This window comes from Thalassophryne amazonica, chromosome 16 (genome assembly GCF_902500255.1).
Source record: "Thalassophryne amazonica chromosome 16, fThaAma1.1, whole genome shotgun sequence".
Classification (NCBI taxonomy): Eukaryota; Metazoa; Chordata; class Actinopteri; order Batrachoidiformes; family Batrachoididae; genus Thalassophryne; species Thalassophryne amazonica.
The window spans coordinates 36,244,853-36,270,936 of NC_047118.1; the positions used below are offsets into that span (position 1 = coordinate 36,244,853).

General features: G+C 46.9%; 1 protein-coding gene across 2 annotated transcripts; it reads right to left on the minus strand.

Annotated features, from left to right (window-relative positions):
* Positions 1-606: 606 nt before the first annotated feature.
* Positions 607-25,984, minus strand: LOC117528043 (tetraspanin-1-like). 2 transcript variants are annotated; one of them, XM_034190560.1, is made up of 8 exons: positions 25,291-25,984; positions 9,718-9,795; positions 8,316-8,531; positions 8,084-8,155; positions 4,189-4,296; positions 3,946-4,080; positions 3,691-3,783; positions 607-985 (listed from the first exon to the last, which is right to left on the minus strand). In XM_034190560.1, the coding sequence occupies exons 1-8, from the start codon at positions 25,384-25,386 to the stop codon at positions 917-919; spliced, it is 867 nt and encodes a 288-aa protein (XP_034046451.1). In that variant the 5' UTR covers positions 25,387-25,984; the 3' UTR covers positions 607-916. The 2 variants fall into 2 exon arrangements, with proteins under 2 accessions (XP_034046451.1, XP_034046452.1); XM_034190561.1 differs by lacking the exon at positions 25,291-25,984 and adding an exon at positions 15,423-15,919.
* Between the last annotated feature and the right edge of the window lie 100 nt (positions 25,985-26,084).

The following is a 26,084-nucleotide window of genomic DNA, read 5'->3' on the forward strand; positions in this document are numbered from 1 at the left end:
GAACCACACTGTTTCAAATAAACATATTTGTCAATTTCATGCTACATTTATATTATTGTGTTGATTCCTATCTACCACTGTTTAAATTTATGGCCTAGTTTGTACAAAAGAGATTTGAGAAAGGTGGCAGACATTATAGGGCCTATTTTGATTGTTTCTTAAACATATGTTTCTTTTCATAATATTGTGTCTGTGTGTATGTGTTTGTGTGTGTGTGCACTATATTTATTTATTAACTTGTTTAGATATATGTCATAATGTTTTAACTGTATGCTTTAGTGTACATCACTTTGGGTCAGCTTTGGTTGTAGTAAAGTAAAGTGACTGATGGACCAGAAAAACATGGATGCACATGGAACCTGTTTTTGATGGGAGCAAAAATCCAGAATTGTGACCACATTGTGAGCATGTGTCCTAATGTCTTCTATGATCGTACAAGCTGCATCATGGTACTAACAATGACAAAGCTAATTTTTTTTTCATACAACAATTTCACCCTCACTTCATTATCAATTTGGAAGAAAAACAAAATCACTAAATGTCTCACAAAAATGGTGATGTGGTCCATTTCTGAGTAATGGAATCACAATTCATACAATACTTCAGTGAACTTATTTAATGTGATATTTAACAATTTAACAATATTTAACAATTTAAACAAAGACCAGCTGTCTAACAATGTCACAATATTTAACAAGATTTAACAATTTAAACAAAGGCCAGCTGTCTAACAATTTAACAATATTTAACAATTTAAACAAAAAACAGCTGTCTAACAGTTTAACAATATTTAACAATATTTAACAATTTAAACAAAGACCAGCTGTCAATGATGTGACATGTCTGGACAGTAACAGTGCAGTTTTTTCATACTCTAAGGGTTCCAAAGATTAATAAACTCTTCCAAAAGCTCTCTCTACCTCCTCTTCATGCTCTTCAATTTTATCTGGCAGTAGAGGATCATGGAGACAGCCAAGGCACAAATCTGAGGAGAGAGTAAATATATCAACAAAGGAAATGAATAAAAAGACATGACTGGGTGTGAGATTTTCAGACATTTGGGATTATTTTCCCTGTGACCAGTTGCAGTATAATTGTTTGAGAATAATTTAACAAAAACACTGAATTCATACTTTTGTAGATGATGGTCTCTATGTTTGTACGACATGAATGCCCAGGGGCAGATTAGGGGGTGGGGGGGACCCACTGTTTCTGAACACTCGATTCAGCACCAAGTGACTTAAGATAAATCTGAACAAGACCATGATCCATCCAGGTATGTCAAGGTTGTTCACCTTTTTAGCCAAAGACAGTTCAAATGTTTTCTATTTCTTGTCATTATAGTGCCTTGATTGAGAGAGTGGCGTCAACTCAGAACATGGTGCCATTTTAGTCCCAACTGGTCTGAACTACTGAATGGGCCTTTTATGTTTTCAACATTTTTTAAAATCATTTAACCACATACAGCAACACAACCAGGTACAGGTGCTATCAAAATAAATATAAAAATAGTTAAGCTATCAAATTTACATAACTTTATAATTTATGATGATTTATTTAATTAATTTAAAGCCTGATTTATGTAGCTGCTGCTCTGTAACTCTGTGTAATATAATGACGTGTGTGACAGTTTTAAAGATCTCCGTCTCTGGATTATGCTTTATTATGGACTAATTTGACCCTCAACAAGCTTTTCTTTCTACAATCATCACCCACAATTCAAAGATAAGCTGTGCATTTTCCTCTTTTACCAACTTTGTGCTGTAAATGTGCAGACTTTTCTGATCCATTTATCAGCATGCGCGTTATATAATATGATGGCAGGCGAAGGATTAAAAGCAGAAAAGTGTCAAATCACAGCCTTTTGTGTCTGATTTAACAAGTGCACGTCAGGCTTCAGGTCCCAGTCTGAACATGGCTTGAAAAAAATAAACAGTTGGACTTTTAATCAGGGAAATGACTCCTCTTCCACTCTCCACAAATCAGCGAGTGTCAGAGCTAAACTTTAATTTGCACTTCTGCACATCCAGACTGCTCGGGGTTTTTAATGGAAATACATTGTGATTGAACGGGACATTTATCTGATGTGAGTCACATGTATGTAACAGATTAGTTACAGTCAGGAGGCGCCGAACATCTACAGGAATCCTGCATCGAGACATGCGCCTCATTAATGACGGGTAAAAATTTACTCTGAATTTTTCTTTCTGCCAAAATTATTTGATCCATTATGAAAATGTTATCTGTGTGCGCACTGTAAAAACTATTAAAAAATGATGACAGACGAAGGTATGAAAGCAGCAAAGTGTGAAATCACAGCCTTTGCTGTTTCTGAGGATTTAACAGGTGCACGTCAGGCTGCGGCTCCGAGTCTGAGCACGGTGTGAAAAAAATAAACCGTCGGACTTTTAATCACGTAAATGTCCCACATGCGAGGGGGACAGGAGACATTGCGATCGGACGAGACATTTTATCGGATGTTAGCAAAAAATCTGCTGCACAAAATCAGTTATATACAATGGTTATTACATGGAAAATGATACAAAAACTCTGGGACTTTTTTTGTCCGGTGACTGCGAATATCTGGTTTATATGACAATGGTTTAGGTGAGTTTTACTGTACATGGGACTGAACAATAAATTTACCTTGCAAAGCTTTGACTCTGATGTTGGCTTCCATCCCACATGGCTGACTTTATTTTCCCAAATTTTTCTTCTGTTCAGATCTGAAGGGAATCTGTACATCTTGAAGCCCTTAACATGCATCCAAATGCACAACAACCCGGCATTTGCAGCGCATAAATAAATAAAATAGTTGGATTTACATGCACACAGATTAACAGCGAACGCTATTTTGAACCCAAGATGGCACCATGAGTCACGTGACTGATTTTTTTCGACTCCTCATGTCACCACTCTCTCTATCAAGGCACTCTACTTGTCATCGCATCACATTAAAGATTGTACAATACAAGTTCAAATTAATAAAACACAAATCCCCCCCCCCCGCCTTTACAAAATCCTGGATCTGCTCCTGTGAATACCCCCTGGTGACAATTGCGTAAGTTAATGTACAGTAGGAAAAATGTATGTGAATCCTTGAGCTATTACACGTGTGAATGTTGGAATGACAGGAAAAAAAATACAATTCTGGCTTCTGTAAATAAAAAAACATGATTTCTACATCATGACATAAAGGAAACAAAAATATAAAAGGCAATGAAAGGTGACCTCTACATTATGACATAAATGAAATAAAAATGTAAAAGCCAAAATGATGGGTTGCATAAGTTATGGCACCCTTTAGTGTAACACAAGCAAATCATCACTTTTACAGCCAGCTTTTTTCAGACATCTCAAAAACTGATTGACTGTGCAAGAAGGAGACTCGTGAGGAAAGCCACCAAGACATCCAGGCCAACCCTGAAGAAGTTAGAGGCCTCTGCTGCTGCAATTGGAGAACTTTTTGCAGTTTTCATCATCAGTTATACAGCTTTTTGATGAAGTGATATAAAGGAAGGTTTTCTTAACAATAAGGCTTGAAATTTCAGTTAGTTTACCAGAAGTCACCTGGTCGAGATCTGATCTGTTTTGTTTCTGCTCCACTGCACTATGAAGCTGTAATCATTGCACCGCAGTCTAATCTAAAATGTGTCCTGCAAACAAAGAGGACATGTGGTGAGGTCGTACCTCCACAGCCATGAGTGTCATCACCACTGCCACAGTAATCACAATGTTGTCATCAATTAGCTTGTACAACTTTGAGAAGCAGCCAATCACAGTCTGTGTAACAAAAACAGCAGAGATTCAATATAATAAGACACTGAAGTTGTGGTTGGACAGTGTGTCATAAATTAAAACAAAGGGAATTTATGTTTTGAGATAATTGCTGTTATAGATTCCCGGGACTTTTTGCTGGCTTTGTGCTACTTTTAAAGGCTATACCATGCTGCTGGCCACAGCAGAAGTACAAGGGTAGACAGTGTTTGAGCAGCACTGCAGAGGGTAGGTGTTGGCGTAGGTGTTGTAGTACGGAGAGTTAGTGAAGTCTGTGTAGTTGTAGAATCCACAGCATCCAAGCTGATCAGGGTACAAAGAGCACAGGTTACACAAAACACCACCAAAAGGCAAAACACTGTATCACACGCCGTCACTGACATTTGTACATTAAAATTATTCTGTAAGTACCGCGAACATTGTGATGTTCCACAGTCCTGTGATGTCATGATTATCTCCAAAGTCCTTCTTGATGCTCTGAACTGCTTTGGCGCCCAAGTTGTCAATCCATTCCTCTGCCTGCAACATATGCACAGAGGAGCTATCACATAAAGTATATATATATATATATATATATATATATATATATATATATATATATATATATATATATATATATATATACACACACACACACATATGTAGCTACATGTTTAGCAATTTACTTCATGTCACGGTCAAATTCTGTGCACGTCCACTGGAGGTTTTATTTTGATGTTTCTCATAGGTTTTAATTTCTGTGATTTTCTTCCTGTTCAAAACACCTTAATCCCACAAATCAAATCAAATCAATTTAATTTATATAGCGCCAAATCACAACAAACAGTTGCCCCAAGGCGCTTTATATTGTAAGGCAAAAGCCATACAATAATTACAGAAAAACCCCAACGGTCAAAACGACCCCCTGTGAGCAAGCACTTGGCGACAGTGGGAAGGAACCCCCCCCCCCCCCCCCCTAAGTGGAAGAAACCCCCAGCAAAACCAGGCCCAGGGAGGGGCAGTCCTCTGCTGGGACTGGTTGGGGCTGAGGGGAGAGAATCAGGAAAAAGACATGCTGTGGAAGAGAACAGAGATCAATCACTAATGATTAAATGCAGAGTGGTGCATACAGAGCAAAAAGAGAAAGAAACACTCAGTGCATCATGGGAACCCCCTAGCAGTCTAAGTCTATAGCAGCATAACTAAGGGATGGTTCAGGGTCACCTGATCCAGCCCTAACTACAAGCTTTAGCAAAAAGGAAAGTTTTAAGCCTAATCTTAAAAGTAGAGAGGGTGTTTGTCTCCCTGATTCGAATTGGGAGCTGGTTCCACAGGAGAGGAGCCTGAAGGCTGAAGGCTCTGCCTCCCATTCTACTCTTAAAAACCCTAGGAACTACAAGTAAGCCTGCAGTCTGAGAGCGAAGCGCTCTATTGGGATGATATGGTACTATGAGGTCCCTAAGATAAGATGGGTGTTGTGTGGGCCACCAGAAGAGGAGGTACTGCTGGCCCACCACCAGTGGGCGCCCTGCCTGAAGTGCGGGCTTCAGGCACGAGAGGGCGCTGCCGCCACGGACACAGCCGGGGGTGACAGCTGTCACTCATTATCTCTTGACAGCTGTCACCCATCTACTCAACATCATCTCACTCCATAAAGACCAGACGTCAACTCCACCTCATTGCCGAGATATCGTACTTCGTTGGAGGTAATATTCTCAGCCATTTGTGTTACAACATATCTGTATATTGTAAGTGTTTGCAGGAGTACCGGTCCCTCTTTCCGTGGAGGCTGAGTGAGTGCAGGACGGCACTCTTTTCCCCTGAGGAATCACTGCGGTACTCTGCAACATACTGAGTAAGAGGCGGAGGTGGCATTCCCACCGTTGTTGTTACTGGGTGTACACACACCCACACTTGACTGTCTTTGTTCTCGCCAGCAGTACCAGATCCGACAGTCGGGGACGGAGATCACCTGGGAATTCGGGACTTGGCGGCTCCAGTATTCACCAGGTTCGGTGGCGGCGGAAATCGTGTGGTTCCGGCTCTTCTCAGGACAGATGTCTTCTATCCTCGAGCCTGCCCACACGTCACCTTTGTGGATTGACTGTAATCATATTCTGAGATTGTCTGTATGTTCGTTGTGCACCTTCACAACATTAAATTGTTAATTTTTGGTTCATCTATTGACCGTTCATTTGCGCCCCCTGTTGTGGGTCCGTGTCACTACACTTTCACAACAATGGGACCTGATTATTCAAAACCTTATAGGTAAGAAGAAGAATTTTAAATTCTATTCTAGAATTAACAGGAAGCCAATGAAGAGAGGCCAATATGGGTGAAATATGCTCTCTCCTTCTAGTCCCCGTCAGTACTCTAGCTGCAGCATTTTGAATTAATTGAAGGCTTTTCAGGGAACTTTTAGGACAACCTGATAATAATGTTTCAGTTATCTGCTGCACTATGTCATTCCAGTGATTAGTCAGCTGCTCGTGGACCACCTTGCTGAGGGTGACCTCTCTGGGCCACTGCAGTCTGCCATTTTGATGCAATCTTCCATGATGACAGCTAACACTAATGTAAACTGATGAGGGGATGGATGCACGCTGGCCCTGCACCCCAGGGCGCTAGACTGATCTCACACTTCCCTGCCTGTGGTGTCAATGACTGTATGCTCATCTCAGTGATGCACTCTGTTTTTGATGCTATTCTGTTTTTTGGGGGGGTTTTTTTCGTGTTTTTTCAGCTTGGTAAAATTTTGTAAACCTTTTAATTGTTAGACTGGCCTAAGCAGTGGGTCACCCCTCCTCATTATTACCAGAAGGAGTTTTTTCTTACCACTGTCACCTGTGTGTTTGTTTAGGGGGGTGGTAAGATTAGACCTTACTCTTGTGAAGCACTTTGAGACAGCTTTGTTGTGATTTGCCGCTACATAAATAAAATGATTTAAATTGCAGTTGAATTAATGTGAAAGAACTGAAGAGTTAAAGGACGCCACACTGAAATCATAACAATTTACATTTAGGCTGTTAGTGACCATCCGATGATCCACCGGGATTACTTTGTGCACTTCCGTGACAGGTTTCAAAGTATACGGCATTCACAGCAAACAGCTACAGAGACATCTGAAAACAAAGTACTTGTGAATACTCAAGTTTTTCCGACAGGTGACGTAGTTACTAGAAGCATCCCAGCATGCGCTTCAATGAGCGGAGGCACAGATTAATTTCAAACTTTATCCAAGTGTAATGTTGTGTTATGATGACTCATTTTTAAGTGATAACTGCACATTTTGATGCAGTCACGGTAAAAAGAGCAGCTGTGAGAAGGTTTTGTGCACCTGTGACAATTACTCATAAACACAGCCTGTTAGAAACACTAATAAGTGTTGTATATAAGTGTGAAAAATCTAATAAATATATATTTATCTCATCACAGAGAATTCCACGTTCATTAAGTGGCAATAAACAGCTGACATGCAGGTTAAAACAGTGTAGCTGTTGTGAAAAGTGTAGGAACACGGACCCACAACAGGGGGTGCAAATGAACGGACAATGGAATAAGCCGAAAATATAACAATTTAATGTTGTGAATGTGCACAACAGAGCAACAGACAACACAATTGAGATCAACACTCAAATTAGTCACAGTGATGTGTGAGCACGCTCGAGGATAGAAGACGCCCGTTCAGAAAAGAGCCGGATCCCACACGCATGCGCATAATGTCTGATCGCAGCCCTGCCTTCAACTCAACTTCTGTCAGGATCGTGGCACATTTAGATAGTCCATTAGCTCCTCACAATAGTGTCTTCTGAGTTTTTCCAGTAAGACAAATACATCTGCATGTCCAGGCATGTCCGCAGCAGTAAAACAGCAGCTGTGACACAAACAGCAGCATCACGACACTTTAAGTTCCAAAATCCGACAGACTCGGAAAAAGTTAAGATTTTTGGGGTGAAGTGTGTTGTCTCCTCTGTAAATCCAAGCCACTGCTTTCAAAGAAATGCTTCGAAGCTTCGTTATCGAACATAACCTCATTCGTTTTGCTCTATCTGTCTCTGTCTGGGATGTTTCTGTTTTGCTTTTAACTATGTCACACACAGAAAAATTTTGTTTTCCAGAAATGCACCTGTTTCCTCGCTTCGGGAGAGGAATAAAAAAAAAAAAAAATCAGAAACCACTAATTATGAGCGCATGTGTGCAGGGAGACTTACAATCATGTGTACTTTGATATTGTGTTGCTAACTGGGACATTAAAGCACATGCGACATGTCCTTTAATTAAAACATATTAATTTACAGTCCATGCTAATATGACAAGTGAAACTTACCAAGGGTTTGACCAGCAGCATCAGTCCTGCAGCCACCTCAACTAAGACGACCAGGGTGACAATAACGAAAAACTAGGGGGAAAATAAAGTTGTAAATGACATGTTAGAAACAACTTTTCAAAATGTATTTGAATTTGTTGAATGTAAAATGAAAACACTTCCTTCTTCTTTTGCTCTTGGTCTTTAAAACCAACAGGATTTGGCATGCACTAAGATAAAGTAAGAGACCTACCACCAGCAGCATCAACTTGCTCTCTTTAGCAGCTCCACAGCACCCGAGAAATCCAATGATGAGCATAAGTGCGCCTACTGTAATCAGCAGGACGTCCACTTTGAGCACTTCACTGAGACCTGCAGGTGCATCCTCAATTTTTTCAACCAAGCTGAGAATGGAGCCACTGTCCACCTTCACCCAAATCCCAGCAGACAGGATGACAACACCCACCAACTGAGAGAAAGGTCATTGATTTGAACATCATTCATTTTCTGCTGCATACTTTCTGTCGCCATTGTAGAAGACTAACGGGCCTGTCACACCTTAATGATTGAGCCAGCTTATGCCAACATTCAGCCCTGTTTCCACCGAGTGGTCCAGGTCTGCTATTTTAGGCATTTCTGCATCCAGATTTAGGAATGGGTATCAAAATAACCAGCCTGTACTGTACCACTTTCTTTGATACCCTGTGGCTGTGGTCCCAAAATTATGAACCGGTTACAAAAGGGAGGTGCTAACTCGCTTCTGTGCATTGATTGGATCAGCAGCTAAAGTGAAAGCTGCAGTCCTCATGGAAACAGTTCAGACTGTTTGAAATATTAAAACCACTCACACACTGAGTAAATATAAATTCTTAATCTTTCCAGTTATGTTGTTTCAGTCAGATTCATCATCACAGCCTGGCAAAAACATATCCACATACAGGGTCCTTAATTTTGGAAAACAGTGTGTGAAAATACTTTAGTTTATACTTTAGTTCCTTGTTGTGGTTGAAGAATTGTAGCATTTTAAAAGAAGTCCCTCCGTGTTTGTCTGCTCCGGGTGCGTTTCTCAGCCTGAACCAAAGGACACCGGAGCTTTAACCCACAAAAAGAAACTTAATTTATTTTAAAGTTAAGAGTAGCAGCACCTCATTCATTCACATCAGCATTTACCACAGGCATTAGTTAAATGTCTAGCATTCTACACATAATAAAAAGAAATCCCATGATCCACCAACATGAAAAGCAATTTACAAGTAAAGTGCGTCAACAATCGCATAACTTACCTACAACTTATGGTCCGCGTATGCGAGACGTATGAGCTATATGCTGGAATGTGTCAAAAATATTGTGCATGCACAAACTTTTTCCACAATCTCGTGTACCATGACATATACCAGCATGCTTCAACATGCTCTTAAATTATACAAAACTTAGCCATAACTTATTAGACGTATGCCAGCATATTCAACATATTTTTAATACATCGGCATACGCAGGCTAAATTGTCAAGGTGTGACAGGGTCATAAGCACTTCAGCACACACTAGGTATCCTTTAAAAAGGTGATGCATATCTTCTAAAATTCACATGCAGCAACATCCTGTTTCTATAATTTGGCTCACACAGAAATGTAGTATAAATTAAAATGCAACTTACAAAGATAATGCCATTAAAAGCGAACATCATGGCTTTGAGAAATCCAAAGCATCCCATTGTTCCTTGAGACTGTTCAACCTAGAGAAAAGATGAGAAAACATTTTACCATCAAAAACTACGACTGCGGTCAGGTTACAGGTGCGATGTGTGGAACAGGATTAAACCACAACAGTATCAGATTAAATTTTTAATTGACAGAAGGGAAGTGGAGCCAACCTGTGCCTGCACATTGTGCTGTCTCCTGCTCTGAGGTCTTGCATCAAAATACATCTTACAATTAATAATAACATATGAAACCTATCATATGGAGTTTTGTAACAGTGAGGATTCATCCCGTCCTGTCTATGGCTGATGCAGAGACTCTGATCCATGTGTTTGTCTCTTCTGGACTGGATTATTGCAGTGTCCTGTTCTCTGGCTTCCCACAGTCCAGCATTAGGGATCTCCATTTGGTTCAAAATACTTTAAAATACTCAAAATATTGCTGTCAGAATTTTGACAAGACCTCCATGACGTCTGCTATTAAGGTTCTGTTACTAACTTATAAAATTACTCATGGACTAGTGCCTTTCTACCTAGCTGACCTAATTACACCCTATGTACCAGGCTGTGTTCTGCATTTTTAGGATGCAGGACTACTTTGAGTCCCTAAAGCAAAAAAAATAAATAAATAAATAAAAAATCGGGAGGCCACAGGGTCTTCTCTTATCCTGTGCCTATCTTGTGGAATGATCTCCCTGCAGAGATAAAACAGTCAGATTCCGTAGAGACATTCAACTCTAAAGATGCATCTATTCTTTTTCTTGTATGGCTAGTATACTAGTGTAGTATGGACTTATGTTTCCCACTCCTTTTAATTCATATTATTAGCAATGGAACAGGTCTCAACCTTGCTACATCTAAATTCTGGGTCTGTTAGTGAAGCACAGGCTTGCTGCCAACAATCACTTTAGTAACCTCTTTGGTTTCCTGTTGATTTACTGCAAGTGAATAATGCCTTTGGTGTAGTTATTTCTGGCCAACTGATTCTGCTCTTTTTCTTTCTGTCTGAGGCACTGATAAAATCTTTAATGGATGCTGGCCAGGCACCCGAGAGTGCCTGACTGACCTCAGGATGCACTACCTGATACCAGAAGCATTCAAGACCTGGAAACAGAGACTCAGCATCAAGATGGACTATTTTTTTTGTCCTAATAACTGACTTTGTTTTTGATGTTCTCCTGTTTTTTTTTTCTGTTCCACCACCCATCTTTTGTAAAATCCTTGTAGCTGTTAGAATGGCCAAGCAGTGTGTCATCCCTCTGAGTGTAGTGTGCTTCAGGTTTCTTTCTCAATAACACCAGAGGGAGTTTTTCCTTACCACTATTGCTTCTGTGATTGCTCAGGGGGTTGCTTAGCCCTTACCCATGTACTTGTAAAGTGCCTGGAGGCAGCGCTGTTGTGATTTGGTGCTATATAAATAAAATAAACAGAATTAATTTGAAACTGAAACATTCAGAACTGACTTTGTTTTTGTTGTTCTCCTGTTTTTTTTCTATTCCACCCCCCATCTTTTGTAAAATCGTTGTAGCCGTTAGAATGGCCCAAGAAGTGGGTCACCCCTCTGAGTGTGGTCTGCTTGAGGTTTCTTTCTCAATAACACCAGAGGGAGTTTTTCCTTACCACTATTGCCTCTGTGCTTGCTCAGGGGGTTGCTTAGACCTTACCCATGTAAAGTGCCTAGAGGCAGCGTTGTTGTGATTTGGTGCTATATAAATAAAATAGACAGAATGAATTTGAAATTGAAGCATTCAGACCCCTCAGGAACTCTGAGCCAGGTTTACTGTGTGTTGCCAACACCAGACCCAAGCAAAGTGAAGCAGTGTTTAGTTATTACACTGCTCCTCTTGTTTTTTAATGTGCTTTTGCTTTAATATACAGTATTTTCATGCCTCTGTGAAGCACTTTTGAGTTTCCTTGTGTATAAATGGTGCTTTACAAATACATTCACCTTGCCTTATGTTTTGACCTGGTGCTGTATAAAAGTGAATTGAAATGGAATAGAATTGAGCCCTACCACTCTCTCAACACAAATTAATATGAACATATCAGACTGCAATCCCACTTATAAGACATACGAGGTCTGTTAGAAAAGTATCGGACCTTTTTATTTTTTGCAAAAACCTGATGGATTTGAATCATGTGCGCTTGCATGAGCAAACCTTGAACCTTCATGCGCATGTGTGAACTTTTTCACGCCTGTCAATTGCATCATTTGCTGGTAAGCAGCCTTTGTGTGAGGACATGTGTAGTGCACTCGGCGGATTTTCATTTCAAGGAAAAAGATGGAACGACTGGAGCAGCGCCGCATCAAATTTTGCCAGAAACTGGGCAACAGCCAGGTGTAAACCATTCGGATGATTCAGACGGCTTTCGGTGACTTTTCAGTCGTGTGACTATCCGAGAAATTGTGGAAGAGGTGGGCATGTCACAGCATGTCCTGTGAGACTTCAACACGGAGGCGCTTTTGCGCCGCCATCAGCAGCAGCATGAATTTCACAGCCACTCTTTTCATGGCCAAATCTTCTGTCACAGTGGAATGTACCGAAAAAGTGCTGATGTCCACCTCTTCTGCAATTTCTCGGATAGTCACACGATGGTCCCGCATCACCACAGCGTTCACTTTGGAAATGATCTGGTCATTTCAGCATGTTGATGGCCGACCGGAGCGTGGCTCGCTCTCCACCGTTGTGCGGACGTCTTTAAACCGGTTGCACCACTCCTTAATCTGTGTGATGCCCATAGCATCGTCACCGAGTGGTGTTCAGTTGTTGGACTTTGTTTGTTTGTCCATCACGAACACCATGTTCGAGCACAAGGATAAGTGCACGTGGCACCAGGACACCCTGAGCCGGAGGTCGATGATCGACTTTGTAGTTGTATCATCTGACCTTTGGCCACGTGTATCGGACACTCGGGTGAAGAAAGAGAGAGGCAGAGCTGTCGACCGATCACCACCTGGTGGTGAGTTGGATCCGCTGGGAGGGGAGGAAGCCGGTCAGATCTGGCAGACCCAAACGTATCGTGAGGGTCTGCTGGGAATGACTGGCAGAACCCTCTGTCAGCGAGGTCTTTAACTCCCACCTCCGGGAGAGCTTCTCCCTGATCCCGGGGGAGGTTGGAGACATGGAGTCCGAGTGGACCATGTTCTCCACCTCCATTGTCGATGCGGTCGCTCGTAGCTGTGGTCGCAAGGTCTCTGGTGTCTGTCGCGGCGGCAATCCCCGAATCCGGTGGTGGACACTGGAAGTAAGGGATGCCGTCAAGCTGAAGAAGGAGTCCTACTTATCTTTGCTGGTAGGTGGGACCGCAGAGGCAGCTGACAGGTACCGCCAGGCCAAGCATGCCGCAGCCCGTGCGGTCGCAGAGGCAAAAACTCGGGTCTGGGAGGAGTTTGGGGAGGCCATGGAGGAGGACTATCGGTTGGTCTTGAAGAGATTCTGGCAAACCGTCCGACACCTCAGGAGGCGGAAGCAGCTCTCTACCAGCACTGTTTACGGTGCGGGTGGGGAGCTGTTGACCCTGACTGGGGATTTTGTCGGGCGGTGGAAGGAGTACTCCTCAATCCCATCGTCACATCTTCCGAAGAGGAAGCAGAGACTGGGGACTCAGAGGTGGACTCATTCATTACCCAGGCCAAAGTCACCGAGGTGGTTAGAAAGCTCCTCGGTGGCAAGGCTCCTGGAGTGGATGAAATCCGTCCTGAGTACCTTAAGTCTCTGGATGTTGTGGGACTGTCTTGGCTGACACGCCTCTGCAACATCGCGTGGCGATCGGGGACAGTGCCTCTGAATTGGCAGACCGGGGTGGTGGTCCCTCTGTTTAAGAAGGGGGACCGGAGGGTGTGTTCCAACTATAGGGTGATCACACTCCTCATCCTCCCTGGTAAGGTCTATTCCAGAGTACTGGAGAGGAGAATTCAACCGATGGTCGAACCTCGGATTCAGGAGGAGCAGTGTGGTTTTCGTCCTGGTCGCGGCACACTGGACCAGCTCTACACATTCCATCGGGTGCTCGAGGGTTCATGGGAGTTCACCCAACCAGTCCACATGTGTTTTGTGGAACTGGAGAAGGCGTTCGACCGTGTCCCTCGGGGCACCCTGTGGGGAGTGCTCCGGGAGTACGGGGTCCGGGGTCCTTTGCTAAGGGCTATCCGGTCCCTGTACGACCACAGCAGGAGCTTGGTTCGCATTGCCGGTAGTAAGTCAAACCTGTTTCCAGTGCATGTTGGCCTCCGCCAGGGCTGCCCTTTGTCACCGCTTCTGTTCATTATTTTTATGGACAGAATTTCTATGCGCAGCCAGGGTGTAGAGGGGGTCTGGTTTGGGAACCACAGAATCTCGTCTCTGCTGTTTGCGGGCAATGTGGTTCTGTTGGCTTTGTCAAATCAGGACCTTCAGCGTGCACTGGGGCGGTTTGCAGCCGAGTGTGAAGCGTCCGGGATGAAAATCAGCACCTCCAAATCCGAGGCCATGGTTCTCGACCGGAAAAAGGTGCTTTGCCCTCTTCAGGTTGGTGGAGTGTCCTTGCCTCAAGTGGAGGAGTTTAAGTCTCTCGGGGTCTTGTTCATAAGTGAGGGACGGATGGAGCGTGAGATCGATAGATGGATCGGTGCAGCATCTGCAGTGATGCGGTCGCTATATCGGACCGTCGTGGTGAAGAGAGAGCTGAATAGGGGGGCAAAGCTCTCGATTTACCGATCGATCTACATTCCGATCCTCACGTATGGTCATGAGATTTGGCTCATGACCAAAAGAACGAGGTCGCAAGTACAAGCGGCCGAGATGAGTTTCCTCCGCAGGATGGCTGGGTGCTCCCTTAGAGATAGGGTGAGGAGCTCGGTCACTCGGGAGGAGCTCGGAGTCGAGCCGCTGCTCCTTCACGTCGAAAGGAGTCAGTTGAGGTGGCTCGGGCATCTTTTCCGGATACCCGAAATGCCTTGGGGTTCCCCCGGAGGAGCTGGGGGAGGTGTGTGTGGATCGGGAGGTCTGGGCGGCTTTGCTTGAGCTGCTGCCCCCGCGATCCGACTCCGGATAAAGCGGAAGAAAATGGATGGATGGATATATATATATATATATCCATATATATATATATATATATATAACAGGAGGTAACAGGAGCATTAGGAGCTATAACTACCAGACTGCAAGAGTGTATCCACAAGATTCCAGGCACAACATAAGAGGTCTCTGTCTGTCCTGAACAGTGCATTCCGAGGAACAGCTACTGTGCAGACTAGGCCTGTGGTAGCATAAATTGTTTGGCTTCTTTTTAATGTAACAAAAACACAACCTGTCATAAAATTCTAATCATTTTTCAGTATTATGGGCTGAATATATCATATTCACAAATACAATTTTCTATAAGAAAGGATAATTTGTCAGTTTTTATGAAGGAATCAAAGAAAATAAAATTCTATTTGGTCTTGTGAAGACCAGCAATTAATACATATTAACATGTTCCTTTTTCAACACACACACACACACACACACACACACACACACACACACACACACACACACACACACACACACACACACACACACACACACATTCTAATCTGTTCTTTGTAATATATTGTGCTTACAATTTGATACTTGTTTGTTCTGCAATAAGCAAACTTACTTTGATTTTGCAAACAGAAACACAATAACTATTAATATTACATGCACTCCTCACGACGTCTCAAATTTTTTGTCCTAATCTGGTGGTTTTAACAGTTTTTTTTTTACCTGTGAAGAAAAATCTTGTTTTCAAAACCGCACTCTCTCAACGTTTGACTTGGTTGCCATGGCAACCATCTAAACTGTCAAGAGACGCTCGAGGCCATTGCTCGAGAGAACAAGTAGAAGATGCACCCAGGATTCTTGCTGCTGAAAATATTTATTTACAGCGTACAAAACGGGGATAAACTGCACACAGGAACTAACTAACCAGCACCAAACACACCGAGTGGAAACCGGTTTGCCAAATGCAAGCAGAGCGAAGTGACACGCCCACTCACAAACAGACAAAGTCAGCGGGAAAACTGCAGGCAAATACCAGAGCCTTCTCTGTCTGTCTGTCTGACTCAGGCTGTGCCTGTCTGTCTCTCTCTCTCTCTCTGTCTATGTCTGCCTGTTTGTCTGTCTGTCTCTCTCTCTGTCTGTCTCTCTGTCTGCCTCCCTGTCTGCCTCTCTGTCTCTCTCTCTCTCTCTGTCTGTCTGCATCTCTGTCTGTCTGCCTGTCTGTCTGCCTCTCTCTCTCTGTCTGCCTGTCTCTCTCTGTCTGTCTGCCTCTCTGTCTGCCTGTCTGTCTGTCTCTCTGTCTGCCTCTCTGTCTGTCTGTCTCTCTCTCTCTCTCTCTGTCTGTCTGCATCTCTGTCTGCCTGTCTGTCTGCCTCTCTCTGTCTGTCTGCCTGTCTGTCTCCCTCTGTCTGTCTGCCTCTCTGTCTGTCTGTCTGTCTGTCTCTCTGTCTGCCTCTCTGTCTGCCTCTCTGTCTGTCTGTCTCTCTCTCTCTCTCTCTCTCTCTCTCTGTCTGTCTGCATCTCTCTGTCTGCCTGTCTGTCTGCCTCTCTCTCTCTGTCTGCCTGTCTGTCTCTCTCTGTCTGTTTGCCTCTCTGTCTGTCTGTCTGCCTCTCTGTCTGTCTGCCTGTCTGTCTCTCTCTGCCTGTCTGCCTGTCTGTCTGCCTCTCTCTCTCTGTCTGTCTGTCTCTCTCTCTCTGTCTGCCTCTCTCTCTCTGTCTGCCTGTCTGTCTCTCTCTCTGTCTGTCTGTCTGCCTCTCTCTCTGTCTGTGTCTGTCTGTCTGTCTGCCTCTCTCTCTCTGTCTGCCTGTCTGTCTCTCTCTCTCTCTGTCTGTCTGTCTGCCTCTGTGTCTCTCTGTCTGCCTGTCTGTCTGTCTCTCTGTCTGTCTGTCTCTGTCTTTCTCTTTGTCTGTCTCTCTGTCTGTCTGCCTGCCTGTCTCTCTCTCTCTCTCTCTCTCTCTCTCTCTCTCTCTCTCTCTCTCTCTCTCTCTCTCTCTCTCTCTCTCTCTCTCTCTCTCTCTCTCTCTCTCTTTCTCTTTCTCTCTCTCTCTTTTTCCTGGGGCATCTTTTGAGGAACCACCAGGCCTGGTTTGATGAAAATAATGTAGACATCCAGTTGCTTCTACAATTAGATGAAATTCATAACTTGCAAAAAGCCTGGGTTGGAGACAAAATTCAGCAGCTAAAAAGAAAGTGTACAAACAGGTACAGTCAGTCCTCTTTCAAATCAATGAAGGCAGCCTGGAGAGCATGAAAAACAGTTGAATTACAAGCAGCCGCTGACAGGAAAAGCACAAAAGTCTTTTGTGAGGTTCTGAATGCAGCATTTGGTCCAAAGGAACGTACTATATTTCCAGTGTCTTCTGTCATTGGAAGCAACATTTCAAGATCATGCTGAGCAATAGTTCCATCATTGATGAATCCATCCCTTAGTGGCTTAGGGTATGAAAGGCCGCCCAACACAACTGCGTCATCATTCTGAGACTGCTGCCCGTAGTCGTAGCAGGCTACTCCAGCAACAGCTGATGCAGCAACTGCTGCAGGGCAGCACCACACCGGCAAGGAGGAGGAGGAGGAGGAGACGAACACTGTTTGGAATGCACTCGGATAGCTGTCGGAGATCTTTGATTTTGCCCGAATTGCGGACGATTTTTCATTCGCCCTCAAGTGTGATGGGGTATCAGGATAAAGCTCGAGATAAAGTTGGCATCCTACTTGAGATTTTCAAACAGAGTGGCAAAAAAAAACTTGTTCACACGTTCCTTGACCACTTTTTTTGTCAGGGCTCGGAAAGTTCTATCAGATTTCAAAGATGCTTCCATAATTCATCTTAATTCACAACTACAGCTTTCAGCCAATCAATTGACAGCATTGATGGACGGATTTCGACTTATGAGTAACTTACAAGAAACGTGTCACAAACAATTGCATAACTTACCTAGAGCTTAAGGTCCACATATGCGGAATGCATAAGCCATACACTGGCATACGTCAACAATATTATGCATGCCCAAAATGTTTTAATGTACAACCCCAATTCTCCCAAATATTTGCTCATTTTGAAATGGATGCCTGCAACACGTTTCAAAAAAGCTGGGACAGTGGTATGTTATGTGGGCCGATGAAGAGGAGGTACTGCTGGCCCACCACCACCAGAGGGCGCCCTGCTTGGAGTGCGGGCTCCAAGCACGAGAGGGCGCCAGACCCAGAGGAAGTGACAACTGTCACTCATCGCACCAGCTGTCACTCATCTACACCAATACATAAGCCGGACTGCAACTCCACCTCCCCGCCGAGAAATCGACTACCAAGAGGTAATTTCTCTGCTGACACATACATTGTGTAATAATCTGAACTTCTGTTGCAGCCGTTTTCCTGGTGGTTTTCTTATCTGCGGAATTGGCGTTTGGTGTGACAGCGACGGCTTCGCCTCACACCCCAAACCAGATAAGTGGTTAATCAGGAGCTGCACGAGTGTGTGATTGGAGGTGGAGGTGCTCCCTCCTAACTGTGTGCAGACTGTGGACTACTGAGTGTGCAGACTCACACTCATTCATCTTGTCTCTGCTTTCTGCCAGCAGTACCAGGGTCGACAGCCGAAGACAGAGGCCACCTGGGGACGCGGGACTTGGCGGCTCCGGTGTTCTTCAGACCGTTGGTGGTGGAAGCCGTGTGGGACGCGGCTTCTCTCTCGTCGGGGGTCTTCTATCTTCGAGCCTGCCCACACGTCACCTGGTGTTAATTGACTTTACAATTTCTGTGTGTTTAGTTGTGTTTTGTCACAACATTAAATTGTTACTTTTTGGCTTATTCATTGTCCGTTCTTTAGCGCCCCCTGTTGTGGTCCGTGGTACGACACCTTCCCAACAGGATTTCTCGGCCATTCGTCATGGACTCCGAGGGGCGTCAACCCGAGCTTGAACGGCCAATGGAAGAGCCAGGAGCGCAGGCGTCAGTGGGAGGTGTGTTGAGTGAGCTGCAGCAAATCTTAACCACCTTCACGGCTCGGCTGGATTTAGTGGCCGAGCAGAATGTTCTCCTTAACCGGAGGGTGGAGGCTCTCACCGCCAGGGTGGAAGCGCGCGATCAGGGAGCTGCTGCAGCCACTCCTCTTGCTGGTCCTGGGCCTGTAACAGACGTTCCACTGGTCGTTCAACGACCCCCCCCCCCCACCGTCCCCTGAAGCATACATAAGCCCTCCGGAACCGTACGGAGGCTGTGTTGAGACGTGCGCAGATTTCCTCATGCAGTGTTCGCTCGTCTTTTCACAGCGTCCTGTCATGTACGAGTCAGACGCCAGCCGGGTGGCTTATGTTATTAGTCTGCTTCGAGGAGAGGCACGCGCCTGGGCTACGGCGCTTTGGGAGCAGAATTCACGGCTCCTAACGTCTTATGCTGAGTTTATACGGGAGTTCAAACAAGTTTTTGACCATCCCAACAGAGGCGAGACCGCTTCGAGCGTGCTGCTGTCAATGAGACAGGGGCGTCGCAGCGCAGCCGAGTATGCAGTCGACTTCCGCATCGCGGCAGCGAGGTCTGGCTGGAATAACGTTGCGCTCCGCGCCGCCTTCGTAAATGGACTGTCTCCGGTCTTGAAGGAGCACCTGCTGGCTAAGGAGGAACCGCGGGATTTTGACGGGCTTGTCGGTTTGGTTATACGCTTAGACAACCGTTTGAATGAGCATCGTCGGGAGCAGGCCGGGGGGCGTGACCGGGCACGAGCCGTCCCTCCCCCTTCCGGTTCCGAAAGGGTGACGTCGTCCCCACGCTTCACTGCCAGAGAGCTCCGTGTGGCTACAGCTCCCCCTGCTGAGGAGGCTATGGACACGAGCAGGGTCAAAATAAAAACAAACGTCAGACAAAGGAGGCTGGCTCGCAGGGAGTGTGTTGTCTGCGGCTCTTGTGAGCATATGCAGAAGGACTGCCCCAAAACGGTCAAACTACAACGCCCGTCCTTAGAAACTGGGCTAAGGGTGGGCCATAACACGCATGCGGGGAAACCCCGCAAATCTGCACGAATCCCAGTAACGATCCTTTGTGGGGATTTAACCCTTCACGCCCCAGCACTGGTAGACACGGGGTCGGAAGGGAATCTGCTGGATAGCGGATGGGCAAAGGAAGTAGGGCTCCCCCTGGTGGCTCTGCCGGCACCATTGCAGGTGCGAGCACTAGATGGCACCCTGCTTCCATTAATTACACATCAGACACAGCCAGTGACCTTGGTTGTGTCTGGAAATCACAGGGAGGAGATCGTGTTCCATGTAACACCTTCTACCTCCCGAGTGATTTTGGGATTTCCATGGATGGTGAAGCACAATCCCCGGATAGATTGGCCGTCCGGGGTTGTGACGCAGTGGAGGGAAACCTGCCACCGGGAGTGTTTAGGATCCTCGGTTCCTCCCGGCACGACGGCTAATGAGGAGGTTAAAGTCCCCCCCAATCTATCGGCGGTGCCAAAGGAGTACCACGATCTTGCTGACGTTTTCAGCAAAGATCTGGCGCTCACTCTTCCCCCGCACCGACCGTACGATTGTGCCATCGATTTGGTCCCGGGTGCTGAGTACCCGTCCAGTAGGTTGTACAACCTCTCACGTCCGGAACGCGAATCAATGGAGACCTACATCCGGGACTCTTTAGCTGCCGGGCTGATCCGGAACTCCACCTCCCCGATGGGTGCTGGTTTCTTTTTTGTGGGCAAAAAGGACGGCGGACTCCATCCATGCATTGATTACAGAGGGCTGAACGAGATCACGGTTCGCAACCGATACCCGTTACCTCTGTTGGATTCAGTGTTCACGCCCCTGCATGGAGCCCAAATTTTCACTAAATTGGATCTTAGAAACGCGTACCACCTGGTTCGGATCCGGAAGGGAGACGAATGGAAGACGGCATTTAACACCCCGTTAGGTCACTTTGAGTACCTGGTCATGCCGTTCGGCCTCACTAACGCCCCCGCGACGTTCCAGGCTTTGGTAAATGGCGTCTTGCGGGACTTCCTGCATCGGTTCGTCTTCGTATATCTGGACGATATACTCATCTTTTCCCTGGACCCTGAGACCCATGTCCAGCATGTACGTCAGGTCCTACAGCGGTTGTTGGAGAACCGGTTGTTTGTGAAGGGCGAGAAGTGCGAGTTCCACCGCACTTCTTTGTCCTTCTTGGGGTTCATCATCTCCTCCAACTCCGTCGCCCCTGATCCGGCCAAGGTTGCGGCGGTGAGAGATTGGCCCCAACCAACAAGCCGCAGGAAACTACAGCAGTTCCTCGGCTTTACAAATTTCTACAGGAGGTTCATTAAAGGCTACAGTCAGGTAGTTAGCCCCCTGACTGCCCTGACCTCCACCAAGGTCCCCTTCACCTGGTCGGATCGGTGCGAAGCCGCATTCAAGGAGTTGAAACGCCGGTTCTCGACTGCACCAGTTCTGGTGCAGCCTGATCCTGATCGCCAGTACATAGTGGAAGTGGACGCCTCTGACTCAGGGATAGGAGCTGTGCTGTCCCAGAGCGTGGAGGCTGATAAGGTTCTCCATCCTTGTGCCTATTTTTCCCGCAGGTTGACCCCAGCTGAACGGAACTATGACGTCGGAAATCGGGAGCTCCTCGCGGTGAAGGAGGCTCTTGAAGAGTGGAGACACCTGCTGGAGGGGGCGTTGTTGCCTTTCACGGTTTTCACGGACCATCGGAACCTGGAGTACATCCGGACCGCCAAGCGGCTGAACCCCAGGCAAGCCCGCTGGTCTCTGTTCTTCGGGCACTTTGACTTCCGGATCACGTACCGCCCCGGGACCAAGAACCAAAATCGGATGCGTTGTCCCGGGTGCACGAAGAGGAAGCCAAGGCGGGGCTGTCGAACCCCACCGAGACCATCATCCCCGAGTCCACTGTCGTGGCCTCCCTTACCTGGGACGTGGAGAAGACCATCCGGGAGGCCCTGGCAAGGAGCCCGGATCCGGGGACCGGCCCCAAGAACAGACTGTACGTCCCACCAGAGGCCAGAGCTGCCGTATTGGACTTCTGTCACGGATCCAAGCTCTCCTGTCATCCGGGAGTGCGTAGGACCGTGGCAGTGGTCCAGCAGCGCTTCTGGTGGGCGTCCCTGGAAACCGACGTTCGGGACTACGTCCAGGCCTGTACCATCTGCGCCAGGGGCAAGGCAGACCATCGGAGGACCTCTGGACTCCTCCAACCCCTGCCGGTGCCTCACCGCCCCTGGTCTCACATCGGCCTGGACTTCATCACGGGCCTCCCGCCGTCCCAGGGCAACACCATCATTCTCACGATAGTGGACTGGTTCTCCAATGCGGCCCACTTCGTGGCCCTCCCGAAGCTCCCGACAGCCCAGGAGATGGCAGACCTCCTGGTCCACCACGTCATGCGGCTGCATGGGATACCATCGGACATCGTATCAGATCGTGGTCCCCAGTTCTCTTTGCAAGTTTGGAGGAGCTTCTGTAAGGAGCTGGGGGCCACCGTGAGCCTCTCGTCTGGGTACCACCCCCAGACAAACGGCCAGGCAGAGCGGGCTAACCAGGAGTTGGAGCAGGCCCTTCACTGCGTCACCTCCGCGCGCCCGGCGGACTGGAGTCACCATCTGGCCTGGATCGAGTATGCCCATAACAGCCAAGTCTCGTCTGCTACCGGCCTCTCCCCTTTTGAGGCATGTTTGGGGTACCAGCCCCCATTGTTCCCGCTGGTGGAGGGAGAGGTCGGTGTGCCCTCGGTCCAGGCCCACCTCAGGAGGTGCCGCCGGGTGTGGCGGACCGCCCGCTCTGCCCTGTTGAAGGCCCGGGCGAGGGCCAAGACCCATGCGGACCGCCGGCGTTCCCCGGCCCCCACATACCAGCCCGGGCAGGAGGTGTGGCTTTCAACAAAGGACATCCCCCTCTGTGTGGACTCCCCTAAGTTGAAGGACAGATACATTGGACCATTTAAAATCCTCAAAATCATCAACCCGGCCGCAGTGAAGCTCCAACTCCCAGCTTCACTGCGGATCCACCCTGTATTCCACATGTCCCGCATCAAGCCATACCACACCTCGCCCCTCTGTGCACCTGGACCTACGCCGCCTCCTGCCCGGCTCATTGACGGGGAGCCTGCTTGGACAGTCCACAGGCTCCTGGACGTCCGTCGTAAGGGCCGGGGGTTCCAATATCTGGTGGACTGGGAGGGGTATGGACCTGAAGAACGCTCCTGGGTGAAGAGGAGCTTCATCCTGGACCCGGCCCTCCTGGCCGATTTCTACAAAACACACCCGGACAAGCCAGGTCGGGCGCCAGGAGGCGCCCGTTGAGGGGGGGGGGGGTCCTGTTATGTGGGCCGCTGAAGAGGAGGTACTGCTGGCCCACCACCACCAGAGGGCGCCCTGCTTGGAGTGCGGGCTCCAAGCACGAGAGGGCGCCAGACCCAGAGGAAGTGACAGCTGTCACTCATCGCACCAGCTGTCACTCATCTACACCAATATATAAGCCGGACTGCAACTCCACCTCCCCGCCGAGAAATCGACTACCAAGAGGTAATTTCTCTGCTGACACATACGTTGTGTAATAATCTGAACTTCTGTTGCAGCCGTTTTCCTGGTGGTTTTCTTATCTGCGGAATTGGCGTTTGGTGTGACAGCGACGGCTTCGCCTCACACCCCAAACCAGATAAGTGGTTAATCAGGAGCTGCACGAGTGTGTGATTGGAGGTGGAGGTGCTCCCTCCTAACTGTGTGCAGACTGTGGACTAGTGAGTGTGCAGACTCACACTCATTCATCTTGTCTCTGCTTTCTGCCAGCAGTACCAGGGTCGACAGCCGAAGACAGAGGCCACCTGGGGACGCGGGACTTGGCGGCTCCGGTGTTCTTCAGACCGTTGGTGGTGGAAGCCGTGTGGGACGCGGCTTCTCTCTCGTCGGGGGTCTTCTATCTTCGAGCCTGCCCACACGTCACCTGGTGTTAATTGACTTTACAATTTCTGTGTGTTTAGTTGTGTTTTGTCACAACATTAAATTGTTACTTTTTGGCTTATTCATTGTCCGTTCTTTAGCGCCCCCTGTTGTGGGTCCGTGCTACGACACCTTCCCAACACCTTTCCTTCTAATAACACTGAATAAGCATTTGGGAACTGAGGACACTAATTGTTGAAGCTTTGTAGGTGGAATTCTTTCCCATTCTTGCTTGATGTTTTCTAAAAATATTGCTGATCTGTTTAGTAAGGGCAACATTGGTCGGATCCAAGCATTTTTTTGATTCAGACCCAGCTCAGGTGGGCTGGCCATGTCATACGTATGACCAGTAATCAGTAATGTCAGCAGACCTCTTCTGTGCTACAAATACAAACTGAAGCAATAATGTAGGAATTTATTGCTTTTTTATTATCATGCCTGATTTTAAAAAAAGTTGACTTTACTCATGGCCCCATACACTAAAGCATAAATGCTGTATGAATCACATGAATTGGAAAAACAAAGAGAATTCAAGCTACATTCGTACACGACAGACATTCGTACAGCCGTGTACGAATACCCAGAATGTGGTACGAAGCCAGCTCGAATGTTTCGCACAATTAGGAGATCTGGGTGGAAAGCAAGCCGGGGGATGGGGGAGTGGTGGCGGCTGGCCAGGCGTTTTGGTCCACTCTTTCGAAGCCCTGCCGTGTCACAATGACATCCTACCCATGAACTGAATAGACAGTTCTTGCGTTGGACTCCCCCCCCCCCCCCCCCCCACGCACACCGCACACCAACCTCTTTTCTCCCTCTCTTTCACTTTCTCTCTCCTTTGCTGGAAATCAGCTGTTCACAGGGGGCGTGGCAGACCGAGTGCTACAGCACCGGGACTAAGGTCTCCTTCCCGTTCCCGCTGAATATGGGACCGTTACGGCCCACACCCACAATGTGTGTATTACATTCCCATCCAGTATCACAAAAGGCCTGTCCAGTCCCGCCCAGACCTGCGAAATACTGAGGATTTATGCGGGTGTAATAGAGCTGCATTCATTCTGCTTCTCCTCCCGTCTTGTGAGGGAAAACACGTGATTCATGTGGTTGATTGTTTCGATTCCCTGGCCTACGTCTTTTGACGCAATGGTCAGAAATAGCAATCTATTTGGATGTATACATTTAGTCTTATGTGACAGGTGAACATACAGTGACTGACCTGTGACATGAGACCATGAATGCAGCACCTCGCTGCCCCCCCCCAGCTCTCTCTATCACCCTTTCTCTCTGGATCAGCTGTGTATAGCAGCCCCCATACTGGCCAGGTGGGTTCACACACGAGCCATGAGGTGAACAGATGAGATGTGCAAATGAAGCAGGCACACGCAGTGCTGCAAACAGCTATTATCCTGGCCGGAGTGACAGGCGCAGGAGACCATGTGATCACCGGTTGCCTGTACAAAGCACTGGTTGCCCCCACTGTCACATGGATGCGGCCATGGTCCGAATTACATTTCTGTATTACGTGACTGATCCATATGTAATGATTTCTAACACATATCTGTCAAAACGGGGATTAAATATAGGTATTAAGATGATTATTTCCCTACCCATGGCACTCCTGCGCCTCTCAGTCCAGGCTGCCTGGTGTGTGCCGAGCGGTTCCATCTGGTGCTGTTCCAAAGGAGATTATTCATCATATTCATACTGTGATGGCTCCATAATACAGTTGCGATGTCAGTCTTAAATATGGGTCAGATGTTGTAACAGTTTTATGATGTGTAATACAGCTGTAACAGCCTGTTCAGCCATGTGCTATGTGGCGCGGCTCTGAGACACACTGACTTGCTGTGCCTGTGATCATGGTAGTACGTCCAGAATGAACATGTAATCACACATCCATTGTCAGTCCACCTCATGTGTCAGAGGATTCATCTGAATTATCATGTCATCATGACTATTAGACCCCATCCAGACGACTGCAGTGTGCGTCAACGCGTCACTGAAACACGCTGACTCGCTGTGACATATGGTGTATTTGGTGTGATTGCACAATGTTCATGTCTAGTGCACATGATGATTATGTGCAACAGACTTTGCACATTACAATATTTCCTTTATGCATCGAACAAGATGCAGGGAGGGGGGGAGGGTTTAGCTCATTGGGGGCACAAGTGGATGTGCCTATGCAATCAGACTGCTCCGAATGCTGGTGGATTGCCATTTTGGATGTCAGTTCAGATGCCAGTTCGCATGCCATTCGAGCTAGCAGTCACACAGCAGTACGACTGTGCCGTACACATATTCCCCAGTTCGAATGCAGCACGACAGTAGTGTGCCTGGTCTCTACGATTTAACAACGTGTTTGGTCAACTCTCAGAAATTTCTGTTAAAACATTTCTCA